The 13972-nt window shown below is 51.0% G+C and overlaps 1 protein-coding gene across 5 annotated transcripts in view; it reads right to left on the bottom strand.

Moving 5' to 3' along the window:
- Positions 1–13972, bottom strand: part of KATNIP (katanin interacting protein) — a 117756-nt gene that overhangs the window by 44835 nt on the left and 58949 nt on the right. For all 5 annotated transcript variants that reach the window (XM_060172742.1, XM_060172739.1, XM_060172738.1 and 2 more), the window contains 3 exons: positions 12133–12261; positions 1373–1622; positions 513–644 (listed from right to left, as the gene is read on the bottom strand). In XM_060172742.1, coding sequence (XP_060028725.1) covers positions 513–644; positions 1373–1622; positions 12133–12261 — 511 coding nt within the window. The remainder of the gene's footprint in view (positions 1–512; positions 645–1372; positions 1623–12132; positions 12262–13972) is intronic.

Here is a 13972-nt window from a genome sequence, read left to right on the forward strand (position 1 = left end):
CACGATTACCCGTGTGAAGTAAACACATTAATTTGAAAGAAAAGACAAGAATAAAGTAACTCTGCGGTTAGAGAGCCAGGCCTTGGTTACAGAGCCAGGGCTGCCACTTGGAGCTCCAGGCCCACAGGGTTCCCCCACCCCCAGCAGGCATGCAGGAATGCTTCCGTTATTATTTTCCTGAGACAGAGGATGAGAGGCAGTGAGAGGAGAGTCACTGCAGTACAGCTCCACCACTCACGAAGCTGCCCCCATGCGGGTGTTCCCACACGGTGCTCAGGGGCTCACACCCGGGTTCTCACACACGGCGTCTTGTGCACTCCGCCAGGGGAGCCACCTCCTGGTCCCCCAGAACTTATTTTTAAGGACTTACTGGGGGGTAGGGTGGAGAATAACAAACCAGAACATCACTGTGGTACATGCAATGCTGGGGGCTGAACTCGGGACCACATGCCTGAGAGTCCAGAGCCTCACCCACTGCGCCACCTCCCGGGCCGCAGCCCTAGAGCCCTTACTTGAGTACACTCTCTCCTGATCTGGGCACACGGCGGGGAGCTGGGGGCTCGGGTTTGGCTCCAGTTTGCTGGGAATAAAGACCTCTGCGTTGTCCTTCCGCTTGGCAGATAAATTCCTTTCCCTCGTGATGCCTGCTGGGAGACATGGGCTTAGACACTGACATAGAGCACAGCATCAGACAGAGTAGGGACGCTCTGCTGGGTACTTGTCACTCACTCACTCACTCACTCACTCACTCACTCACTCACTCACTCACTCACAAAACCCTTCCAGGCCCTTGCTCTGTGCCAGGCACCACCCAGGCCCAGGGTGAAGGGTGTGTGATCCAGACAGCAAAACCAACATGCTGAGAGTCACCAAGTGTCAAGTACCCCACAGTGTGTAAATGAATGGAATATTCTAGATTTATCTTCTTTTTTTAAGACAGGCAGAGAGAGAGAGAGAGAGAAAGAGAGAGAGAGAGAGAGAGAGAGAGAGGAAGGAAGGAAGGAAGGAAGGAAGGAAGGAAGGAAGGAAGGAAGGAAGAAAAAACAGCATCAAAGCTTCCTTCAATGTGGTGGGGGCCCAGGCTCAAACCAGCAGCTATGTTGCCAACTTGCAGATAGAATATTCTAGAACACACAGGCTTCCAAACCTCAGCACGTCTGAAGAGACACTGGTCTCACCCCAGATGGGGCGCGGGGCTTAAGTGGCAGCGTGGCACGTGGAACAATGCTGCCAACAGGAACTCCGGGAACAGAGGGGCTCAGCAGGGCACCTCTCTGCCCATGAGGGGGAGGAAAGTGGGGACCCCAGAGCACACACAGTCTTGAGGAGGTGTGGCTGACACCAAAAGCAAAGAGAAGCCAGAGGTGCTCACCCTGGGAGGTCGGGTTAAATTCCAGCATCACGAGGGTGTCCTGGTGCCGGGGAGGGTGGCCGTCTGCCTCCTGAGTGTCGGGGGCGTCCTTCTGTGCTGTGTCCCCACCAGAAAGTGGGGGGTCGTCGCCTGGAAGGTCCTCCAGCTCGGGCTCGGAGAGCACGTCTTCCTCGATAGAGTCGTATTCATCACTGGAGGAGTCCTGCTTCCTCTGCAGCTGAACGCTCAGCTCCAGGCTTTTCCTCAGCTCCTGTCAAATGCCGAGATGGGGGGGGGGTCTTATTCATGAGACAGACGGGGACAGAGAGGAAGACAGCCAGAGTATCGCTGGCACACGAGCTGCCAGGAATCAAACTCGGGGCCTCACACTTGAAATTCCAATGCTTTATACCCTGGGCCAGCTCCTGAACCTCAGATAATGGCACTTAAATTTATTTATTTTCTTAATGAAAGGAAGGGAAGAGAGAGACTACCAGGACACAGGACACATGCCATGTTGGGGACTGAACTCAGGACCTCATGTTTGAAAGTCTCACACCTCATCCAATGTGCTACCCCCTACACACACACACACACCCCACTGCGATATGGTACTTGGAGAAAAGCCCCTTGAAAAACAGGTCCTTCGAATCTAGGGACTACATGCACCAAATGATGATTTACCAGAATCATCTCACCTCGTGTGTTTCCTTTGCTCTGAAGATGAAAAGGAAAATATAAGAGCAAGCCAACAAGCTTCTGGGTGGACTGACATTTACAGAGTTAACTTTGGTGTTTGGGGGCCTGGAATGCCTGAGGCAGAGAGAGAGACTGATTCTCATCCTCAATTCTATCCCTCACCACTGACTTGAATGTGTTTTTCCAACACACTCAAGCAATTCTCTAACTCGAGTTCTCAGCTTCTGCAGGTCAAGGCTCAGTCCCACAAGACTGCCCCCCTCCAACATCAAAGGCCAACCACACGTCCAGCTTGTCACCTGTGTGTCTGACCTGATGGGCTCTGAATCAGAACCTCCCAGCCCCCCACCACCCCTCCCCCAATTCAATGAACCTGCCAGAGCAGCTTACAGAACCCAGGAAGCCAACTGGTGTAGACACTTGTCACAAAGGACTTTAAAGGAACCAACTGTCAGATGGAGGGGTGATGGCTTACCTGGCAGAGCGGACACCTTGCCACACTCAGCCCCCAGCACCACAAGGGAGAGCACTATGCACGGCGCCAGGGGAAGCTCCATGGTCAATTCTTCTCTCTCCATCCTCCCCCTCCCCAAACTGGAAGGGAAGGAAAACGTCCACTGGGAGTGGTGGTAACACAGGCAAGGGGCCACCACAGATAGAAACAAACACAAAGCAATCAATGGCGTATATTGATGTTTGAAGTCCTGCAAATCCACACACTCCTGACTGGAAAGCAGGGGGCAGCAGCCTGCAGATTCCAGAGAGAGCCAACTGTTAGAAAAGTCATGACCCGGGAGTCGGGCAGTAGCGCAGTGGGTTAAGTGCAGGTAGTGCAAAGTGCAAGGACCGGCATAAGGACCCCGGTTTGAGCCCCCGGCTCCCCACCTGCAGGGGAGTCGCTGCACAAGCAGTGAAGCAGGTCTGCAGGTGTCTGTCTTTCTCTCCTCCTCTCTGTCTTCCCCTCCCCTCTCCATTTCTCTCTGTCCTATCCAACAACAACAGCATCAATAACAACAATAATAACTGCAACAATAAAACAACAAGGGCAACAAAAGGGAATAAATAATTAAAAAAAAAAAAGTCACGATCCACAAGGCGGCGGCAGCGCCCGCTGGCAGGTGACAAGCAGGGCCTGTGCAGTTCCGCATCCGCAGTCAGGGGCCAGACTCCAGAAGGTGCAGCCGCCCACCTCAGCAGGAAGATGTGGGGTGGGTGTACCCAGGAGCCTTTTGGGAAAAGTTGCCCAGATAGAAAACCACAGTCAAGGAAGATTAAGACCCCAACAATAAAGGCAGGTCTGAGAAGCTGTGCGGGAGATGTCAGGTGAAGCCCCTTAGCCACCAGAAGAGGATCTGTGTATGTTTCTGTGAGCGTGTCTCTGTGTGAGTGAGTCTCTCTGTATATGTCTCTGTGAGTCTGTGTGAGTGAGTCTCTGTGTGTGTACAAACCCCAACCCCAATTTTCCACAGCAGGGAGTCACTTCCCTTGAATGAAAATGAAACTGTTCACTCTGACCTCTTAATCTTGTTCCTAATTCATTAAGCTGAGGAGATTTTTTTTTTGAGGGGACTTTATTTATTTATTTATTATTTATTTATTCCCTTTTTGTTGCCCTTGTTTTATCATTGTAATTACTGTTGTTGTTATTGATGTCGTTGTTCGATAGATAGGACAGAGAAAAATAGAGAGAGAAGGGGAAGACAGAGAGAGGGAGAGAAAGACAGACACCTGCAGACCTGCTTCACTGCCTGTAAAGCAACTCCCCTGCAGGTGGGGAGCCAGGGGCTCGAACCAGGATCCTTCCGCCGGTCCTTGCCCTTTGCACCAGTGCGCTTAAACCACTGCGCTACCGCCTGACTCCGGAGGAGATATTTTTAAGGGATGATCTCAGGGTAAAGTATTTATTTAAAAAGACAGAAATTAAGAAAGAGGGAGAAAGACACCTGCATCACTGCTTCCCTGCTCATAACGCTTACCCCTTACAGGAGGGGGCCAGGGGCTTGAACCCAGGTCTTTGTGCTCTACTGGGTGCACCCCTGCCTGGCCCCTACAAGCCTGTCTTAAAGGCTGTAACTAAACCCAGTGTATCTGGGAACCCCAAAATTTCAGGCGTGGTGCACTAGTTAGCATGCCCAAGGACTCGGGTTCAAACCCTCCATCACCAGTACGTGGTAGAAAGCTCTGGGAATAAGGAAACAGCTCTGCAGGTGTCTCTCTTCCTCTCTATCTTCTCCACCTTTCTCGATTTCTCTCCATACTCTTAAATAAAAAAGAAAGGGGGAGGAGGTCACCAGGAGTGATGGGTTTGTGCAGGTACTGAGCCCCAGAAACAACCCTGGTGGCAATTTTAAAAAAGAGACCAAAAAATGATTTCTCTCCAAAGAAAGAAATCTGAATGTCAATATCCCCTCCAGTTTCTCTGCACCCTGCCTAATGAGCACACACTTCAGTGCCATAGTTATATTTATGCAATGTAGACAGAGAGAGAAGCCCAGATTCTTCACAAAGGGAGACGATGAACTTGCTCACGTTGTGGGAACCGGGGTCTCTCCTGCCCACATGGCTCACAGCCATCTGTTTCAGGGACAAATGGGGTGGCGACCAAGGAGAAAGCAGTTCAAAACCTTTCCATCTGGAAAGCCGTGGACCCCGATGGCTCACTTTTGAAAGCCAACCTGCCCAGATTTCAAAGAGACATGGCGCTGGGGAGAGCTCCCAGGTGTTTTTGTGCTGTCACCCTGGAAAGACTGTCTCCCATCTGGCTTGACTTTCAAACCTGTTTCGGGGCCATTTCGCTGTGCAGTGCTGCAGATATGCTAAGTAAAAGGGCTTTTATCGGAACCCCGTCCCTCCAGCCCCCCAGCCTCCCAGCGGAGGTGCAGAGGAGGTGGGGAGGGGGACCTGTGCACAGACTGGCTTTCCTGCTGCGAAGTTGGGAAGGAAGCGGAAGGGGAGCCAGATCTGGACCACTGAGTGGAATACAGCGGCTGAACAGTCAGTGAACTGAGGTCGCCCTGCTGAGCTGGGCAGAGGTGGGGTCCCACTACATACAGTGCTCCAGATGACAGCACCACAGCAGTGACCAGCACAGAGGCTTTGGTCTCAGGTCAAACTTCTAGAAAAACCGAGGCACCAACTCTCAGCAGCCCAGGACTGTCTTCTAGGCTCAGGGCACTGGAGCCCCAGCCCAGGGGCCACACAGTGAGGTCCTGGCTCCTCCCTGCGTGCCCGAGAGTGTCCCCCGTCTCCAGGGTACTGACGGAGTGGTGTGAGTGTGTGCTGAGTGTGAGCGGGCAATCTGGCAGCCTCTTGCTTAAGAAAGAGAAGGGCTGGATGTCTGGGTTCTCCATCTGGGTTCCGGGCCCAGCCCCAGCCATCCTGTGTCTCTGAGCCCTCTTCTGATGTGGGGCAAGGTGCGTGACAATATGACAAGGATGCTGAAGGGACGTGGCTAGGGGACAGCCAGGACATGGGTGTTTTCAGATTGTTCTAGACCCAGTGTAGCCGTTATACAGTGTCAAGCAGAGACAACAGCACTGTCTGCTTTTCAGACCACTGAGAGCATTTGGACAACAAAGCAACTGTGGGTGTTTAAGGCAGTTCTCCAGAGGAAGTAGTAATCCCTGGGAGGGCAGAGGTCACTGACCTGCAGCCAGAATAGCCCCCACACACACACACAATAATAATAATAATATCTGTCTCTCATTTGGTCAACAGGCTTGTCAAGTCAGGCTTCAAATGCCCTTAGCTCAGCACCTGTTATAAACTGCAATTCTCACTGCTTCCATTCCTTTATATGAATTTTTAAAAAAGATTTATGTTATCTATTACATATGGGAGAGAGTTTCACATGAGACACACAAAGAAAGAGGTTGGGGAGGAAGCAGGAAGAGAGAGAGAGAGGGAGGGAGAAGCCAGAGCACCATTCCAGAACACGGGATGCTCAGGCCTGCAAGCGCGGTGCTCTACTCGGTGAGCCACTGCTCCATTAACCCCCTGAATACGACCTGTTTTAACCTGCCTAAGTCAGAAAGGATTTTACTCTGTGTCAAAAGGTTAACTGAGGGTTGGGGAGATCACATAATGGTTTTGCCAAATATGTTCACACCTGAGGCAACAAAGGTCCCAGGTTCAATACCCAACACCACCAGAATAAGCCAGAGCTGAGTAGTGCACTGATTAAAAAAGAAAGAGGGGTCGGGCGGTGGTGCAGTGGGTTAAGCGCATATGGTGCAAAGTGCAGGGAGTGGCATAAGGATCCCAGTTCGAGCCCCCGGGTCCCTACCTGCAGGGGAGTCGCTTCACAGGCGGTGAAGCAGGTCTGCAGGTGTCTCTCTTTCTCTCCCCCTCTCTGTCTTCCCCTCCTCTCTCCATTTCTCTCTGTCCTATCCAACAATGAACAACATCAACAATGGCAATAATAATAACCACAACAGGGCTACAACAACAAGGGCAACAAAAAGGGGGAAAAATGGCCTCCAGGAGCGGTGGCTTCAATGGTGCAGGCACCGAGCCCAGCAATAACCCTGGAGGAAAAAAAAGAAAAAAAAAAAAGAAAAAAGAAGAAAAGTTAATTGACTAATTTGTTCTTTCCATTCATTCATTTGTTCTACAAGTACTTATCGTTGAACTAATTTGTCCTCAAATGAGGTCTGACTACTAAGTACAGGGACAGCGTGATAAACAGAACACAGTCCCTGACTCACAGGATTCATCATCTGGCAATACATCATAAGGGTAATTTTTTTTTTTTTCTTTTTTGGCTCCAGCTGCTGGGCCTTGGTGCCGGCACTACAAGGCCGGCACTACACTGCTTCTGGTGGGCTTTTTTTTTTTAATTAGTAATCGGTAGGACAGAGAGAAATTGAGAGAGGAGGGGGAGAGAGAGGGAGAATAAGAGAGACACCTGCTAACCTATTTCACCACTCATGGTGTCCCCCCTGCAGGTGGGGAGCGAGGACTTGAACCTGGGTCCTTGCGTGTATCCTAACGCATGCTACTATGTGCACTTAGTCAGGCACACCACCGCCCAGCCCCCTTCACAAGTGTAACTGTCACAAACATCAAAGACCCACACCTAAGGCTTGCCAGCCAGGACCACCACCTACGATTTCTAGAGCCCAGACTTCCTAAGAAAGGTGTCTTGAGCGAGGACCCACAATGAGAATTTAAAATCACATTCTCCTAGGTCAGTGCTGAGGGGAAAATATGGGCTAGATGTCAGCATCAAATGCCTGGGCAATCCCCCAAGAAACAGGAAATGGACAAGTTACTCTCTAACTGTAATAGGTAAAGTTAGAAATTAACATAAAATCTAACAAAAAGAAAATATACTGAAAAAAACCCCTAAAAGTCACAAACCAGCTTTAAAAAAAAAAAAGGATTGCATCATAGAAAAATCAGTGGGCTCAGAACAAAACAAGTCAGAGGAAAACCCATTGCCTTAAAGTGGCTATTAGACTAACTGGAAGGGACATATGCATTCCTGTGTTCATAGCTGCATCGTTCACAATTGCTAAAGGGTGGAAGCAGCCCAAATGCCCATCACCAGATGGCTGCTAAATTATGGGATATACCCTCCATGGAAAGCTATTCTGCCACTAAAGAAGGTGCGATTATGTTTGGGATGGGTGGAACTGGAGGTGATCATACTCAGTGAAATAAGTGAAAAATAAAAAGACAACAGCTGAATGGTTTCACCCATGTGGAAACTAGAGAAGTGACACACATGAACTCGCAAAAAAAGAAAAGAAAAAAGAAGAAGAGGAGGAGGAGGAGGAGGAGGAAGAAAACAGTTTCTAAGACTCCGTGAGAACTCTGGTGATATCTCTGGCAGGTGGGAGGGTGAGGACACAGGACTTTAGTGGCGAGTGCAGAACTAGATGCTGTATATCTAGTAACCCACTGTGAATTATAAATTAAAAAATGATTTAAGACAATAAAATGGCTATGTTAGAAAACAGGACTAGAGGGCTTAAACATTTTTTTAGTATTTATTTATTCCCTTGTGTTGCTCTTGTTGTCTTGTTGTTGCTATTGCTGTCGTGGTCGTCATTGGATAGGACAGAGAGAAATGGAGAGAGGAGGGGAAGACAAAGAGGGGGAGAGAATGACAGACACCTGCAGACCGGCTTCACTACTTGTGAAGCAGGGCTTAAACATTTAATTCTATGGGGTGAAGGCGGGTAGACAAGAACTAAGTAAGGCAGAAAGCTGAGGGGAAGAGTCAAGGTTTAAAAAAATGTGGCTAAAACACAAACCAAAGAACTTCTGAATAGATGATAAAAACAGAGACTGCACTGGGCCGTGGTGAGGCTGTGAGTGGGGAGAGAGCTGTTCAGTTTACTCAGTTTTCTTTTGCAAAGTGAGTCCTTCCAGGTGAAAAGCCCTCAAGTGCTAGATGCTCTAGAGAGGATGCTTAAGATTCCCCAAACTAAGAGTTCTAAATGGGCTACAGATGCAAGGAGTAAAAAAGATTGATTCTGTGTCGTCTGGGAGGTGGTGCAGTGGATAAAGCAGTGGACTCTCAAACATGAGGTCCTGAGTTCAATCCCTGGCAGCACATGTACCAGAGTGATGTCTGGTTCTTTCTCTCTCTCCTCCTATCTTTCTTAAAAAAAAAAAAAAAAAAGAAAAGAAAAAGATTGAGTCCTTTTTTTTTTTTTTGCCCCCATTGTTATTGCTGGGGCTCAGTGCCTGCACCATGAATCCACTGCTCCTGGAGGCCATTTTTCCCCCCTTTTGTTGCCCTTGTTGTTGTAGCCTTGTTGTGGTTATTATTGTTATTGTTGATGTCGTTCATTGTTGGACAGGACAGAGAGAAATGGAGAGAAGAGGGGAAGACAGAGAGGGGGAGAGAAAGACAGACACCTGCAGACCTGCTTCACTGCCTGCCTGTAAAGTGAATTCCCTGCAGGTGGGGAGCTGGGGGCTTAAACTGGGATCCTTATGCTGGTCCTTGCGCTTTGCGCCACGTGCGTTTAACCCACTGTGCCACCGCCTGAAACCCCCAATATTGATTCCTTAGGCAGTCCTTCCTTTTCAGGAGGATTAAAAGTGCTGCTGAGTTAGACTCTACCGGACATCTTGGCTCTGCTGGTCAAAGGTCACAGGCTCCCCGTGAACCATTCCCACACTCCCTGCTCAGCTGGGCTCCTGCTTTCTGACCATCCTCCCCCAGCGCTACTGGATGCCACCAGCTGGGCTGCCCTCTGGGTTGAGCTGTGCAGTTGGGCATCTCCGGGAGCTCTTAGGGCACCTGCTGGTGCTGGGACTGGAGGGGATCATGTAGGTGCCACTAAGAAGGAGATACCCTCTTCCTCCTCACTTGCCAGGTGCCAACTAAGCTTCCAGAGTCTCTATTGCCAGTCTCTAGGTGGGGTCTGAGGGCTAGGCCTGGCCACCAGGCCGTGTTCTTGCTCCATGGGACACTATTAAGGAAAAAAATAGCCACCAGGAGCGCTGGCACAGAGCCCCAGCGATAACCCTGCTGGTTCTCTAACAAGGCTGCAAAAGTACAGTCACATGGGCGTTTAAACGAAGGAGCCAAGTGACCAGGCAGTTGCATACCCAGGAGAACACACACATCGTAGTGCGTAAGGACCCGAGTTCAAGCCCTTGGTCCCCACCTGCTCAAAGGGGAAGCTTCACGAGTGGTGGAGCAGTGCTGCAGGTATCTCTTTTTCTTTCCCTCTCCCTCTCCCTCTGTCTCTATCCACTAAATAAACAGTAACAATTAAAGTCTTTAAACAAAAAATAAGTAAAGAAAGAAGCCAAAGCTGGGGAGTCAGGTGGTGGCGCAGTGGGTTAAGTGCACGTGGCGCAAAGCACAAGGACCGGCAGAAGGATCCCGGTTTAAGCCTCTGGCTCCTCACCTGCAAGGTAGTCGCTTCACAGGCAGTGAAGCAGGTCTGCAGGTGTCTGTCTTTCTCTCCCCCTCTCTGTCTTCCCCTCCTCTCTCCATCTCTCTCTGTCCTATCTAACAATGACGACATCAATAACAACAAGTACAACAACAATAAAAAACAAGGGGAACAAAAGGGAACATAAATAAATACTAAAAAAAAATTTTAAAAAAAGAAAGGAAGAAAGAAAAAGAGAAACCAAAGTTGATTCCCAGCCCGGAACTAAAGCAGAGCCTCTGAGTGGCGGCCCTAGGCAGTTCTGCTGACTGTGCTTATCCAATTTCTCATGCCCTGTTTTCAGCTCAGAGCAGATCTTGCACGCTTTGGGGGAGAAATAATGCTGAGGGAGTCTATGCAGCTCTCCTCTACTGGCCCCGACTGTGAGACCCTGCACAGCGAGAGTCCAACTGCCCAGCCAGGAAGCTGACCCTGCTCTGGGCCCCTAAGCTGTTTAAACTAGGTCTCACTGCTTTCACCTCTCTCTCCACTTCTTCCTTTGTTGGTGCTCAGCTCTGTTGAAGCAGCTTATCTCTTCCTTAATGTGCTGCTTTGAAAAAAAGACAAAAACAAAACTTGTTTTGAGGAAAACTGTAAAGCCCAAAGAAAATGTATCAGGAGAGTACAAAGAACACCCGAGTAACCTTCACCCACGCCTGGAACTGCCAGCGTTTGGCATGTTCCTTCTCCTCCCTTTTCTCCTTCTCTTATTCTTCTTAGAAATTATTTACTTATTTTGACCAGAGCACTGCTTAACTCTGTTTTATGGTGGTGCAGGGGACTGAACCTGGGACTTTGGAGCCTTAGGCATGAGAGTCTTTTTTGCATAGCCATTATTTTTTCTCCCCTATGCTTATTTTTTTTTTAAATCTATTTATTTCTGAGAGAGAGGGAAAGACAGAGGCAGAGCATCACTTTGGCACACGTGATACTGGGGATTGAACTCGGGACCTCATGCTTTAGAGTCCAGTGCTTTATCTACGGAGCCACTTCCTGGATCACGTCACCTCATATTCTTTATCCTGGCCCTTTTCCAAAGAATCCCTCATACCTGCACACTTCAGCCCACTGTTCCTGAGAACAAGGGCCTTTTATATATAAGCACACACACACACACACACACACACACACACACACAGGCACACACACACACACCCCCCACAACTGTTGAATTCAGGAAATTGAACATCAAAGCTGCCACATTTTTACCTAGTAGAATATAGTTGAGTTTCAAGTAGCGTTGATTCACCTCGGCTCCCCTGACATGCACAGCCATCCCCCACCCACTCCAGGGTCTCACATCTCAGGGCTGATAGCTCCATACCCCGCTGCCACCCCACCCCCTCACCCCGCCCGCCCCACCATCTCCCTGCCCCCTCACTGGCATTTTGGGAGGCTGCAGGCAAGCTCATTGCAAGATGCTCCCTCCACTTGGGTCTGTTTGCTCCTGCCCTGGACCTGCTCCTGCTCCTGTCTCAGGACAGCATTTGTGGTCTGTGTTCCCAGCTAAGTGCTGAGGATGGGGCCTCCATGAGGGAGGGCCGCCTTCTCCCACCTCACTCCTCATCCTGCTCAGCTCCCTGGCTGTGCCCCGGAACACTCTCAGCAAGAACAGGTCAGGGGGACTCCTGGCCTTGACTTTTCCTTTAGATAGAGACAGAGAGGCAGAGAGAGAGAGAGAAAGAGAAATTCTGAGAGCGGAGTAGGGGACCTGAGCACTGATGCTTTCTTCAGAGTGGTGGGCTGTGCGCCTGGCAAAGCAGCACACTGTCCAAGGAGCTACCTCACGGCCCCCGCCCCTGACTGTTCACTCCAGGGAGTTGGGGGTCACAGCCCTGGCTGCTCTGAGGTCCAGGTGAGCGTTATTTCCAGGTCCCTAGTTTCCACACACCATTCAATAGGAACGAAAGTATCTGGTGCTGAACTCGGGGTCAAGTGAGGAATGGCTGTTACTCCCTCAGTGCTGGCCCTGCCGAAGCGCTCACTGAACACAGGCTCACGCAGTCACTGAGACACACGACGTCACTAAGTCAAACCCCCCCGCCTCATGTGTCATCTTCAGTCTCCTGGTGGCTGGGCTAGAGGACTGCGTCTCTGTGTGTTCTGAGCTACGTCCTGGCCCCACTCCCAGGCCGTGAAGGCCCCGGCCCCCTGTGAGCAGCCGCTCAGACGCCATCTTACCATCACATCCTGGAGAGTCAGGAGGATCCTTTCTTTGTCCGGACTGTTTGGAGGGTCAGGGGGTCCATGTGCATTCAGAAGAGACAAATGAAAACCACAAGGCGTGGTGCTGATGGGAGAGCTGGTGCCCTGGGGGTGAGCAGAGAGGGCGTGTGGTCAGAGCTGCGTGGGCGGCCCCAGACGTGGTGCAGTGGGCAGAGCACCTGACCTGTGAGCATGAGGTCCTGAGTTTGAGCCTCAGCATCGAATGTGATGCTCTGGTTCTCTCTCGTTAAAAAATAAAAAAAAATTTTAAATGACCTAATTTATCTGTTGTAATAATGACAATAAAGTAAGGGCTGGGGGCTGGGTGGTGGCTCACTGGCTAGAGTGCGCGCGTTACTGGGCTAAATACATCCACGTGCGAGGTCCCAGTTCTGACCCTTGGCATCACCAGCTGCCAGAGCTGAGTTGTGCTCTGGCCACAAGGAACATGAAAAGAAAGACCCTCACTCAAAACAGCCGACTTGGGACTGGGTGGGCCATGGTGCACCTGGTTGATTCCACAAGGATCCGGGTTCAAGCCCCCAGTCCCCACCTTCGGGGGGATGTGAAGCTTCACGAGCGGTGAAGCAGGGCTGCAGGTGCCTCTTCCTCTCTCCCTTTTTATCGCCCCCTCTTTTCAATTTCTTTCTCTCTCTGTCAAATATTATAAAATAAGGAGGGAGCAGCCTGTGATGATGGCCGTGTGGCGAAACGTGGAAATTCACCAGGACCGTGACCCGTGCAGGCTGTGAGGGCTCAACAGTGAAGGTCAGAGGCAAAGGACATACGGGGACACGCGTCCCCTTCTGCCCATCTCCAGCCTGGCCGCTGACACCCTGGGCCGCACACTGCCTCTCTCCTCCCTCCCTGCCTGTCCACAGTGACCCCTCCTGAGGCCTTCTGTGCTGGACCTGGCGCTGCCATTTCACTCCCTGGCTGAGCAGGGAAATAACTGCTCGGGGAAATTGATTGTGAAGCCTCACGGCGTGGCCCCTCAAGATGAGAGGGAAAGGGAAAGAAAGGAACACAATCAAGCACTCGCAGCAGCGGAGAAAATTAAGTGCTGGCGGAGCCGGGTGCCTAATTCGAGCAGGCAGGCAGGCAGGCAGAAAGGCTAATGGGCATAACAGCTGCTGAGGGCAGGCAGCCTGGCCTGGGCGGGGGGCGGGGGCGGGCTTACAAGGTGCTTGCAGTAGACGTTCCTTCAACCTGAGGTGCCAAGTGCCAGGCCTCTCCACCTTTCTCGAAGCTTCCCCCCTGTAGGTGGGGACTGGGGGTTCGAACCTTGGTCTTTGTACATGATGATGTGTGTGCTCAACCGGTGCACCACCCCCCCTTTCATTTTTAAGACCATTTCCCCTCCAGGGAGACACAATTCTCCAGGCCCCTGGTGGGAGTCAGTCACTGTCATTTCTTAAGACCTTGCAGCCCGGTGGTACTGGGCAGTTCTGTCCTTCTGGGGAACTGATGGACTCTGCAGCTGAACAGACATTGCTCTGACAGGAGGGGTGGCCCCAGTGGGTGACCCGACCTGGACTTGCCGCCTCTGGCCTCCTTCTCCTCAGACACAACCAGGGCTCTGTGGTCCTCGCTCATCCAGCTTCTAAGAGCGATGCTCCTGTGTTATAGCCCAAGTGTGCGGCCAGGCTGCCCGGCCCCGTCAGCCTCTGCCCACGCAGTGCCAGAGTGACGCCAAGGTCATGCTCTCTTGGAAGCTTTCCTAGATGCTCTCCCTCCTAGATGGTGGGCCCCAGGCTCAGCTGCCTCCCCAGCCTCACTGACCTCTGATTTGGGGCACTGGGCTGGGGAGTGGATG

The sequence above is a fragment of the Erinaceus europaeus genome, chromosome 15, assembly GCF_950295315.1.
Source record: "Erinaceus europaeus chromosome 15, mEriEur2.1, whole genome shotgun sequence".
NCBI classification, from domain to species: Eukaryota; Metazoa; Chordata; class Mammalia; order Eulipotyphla; family Erinaceidae; genus Erinaceus; species Erinaceus europaeus.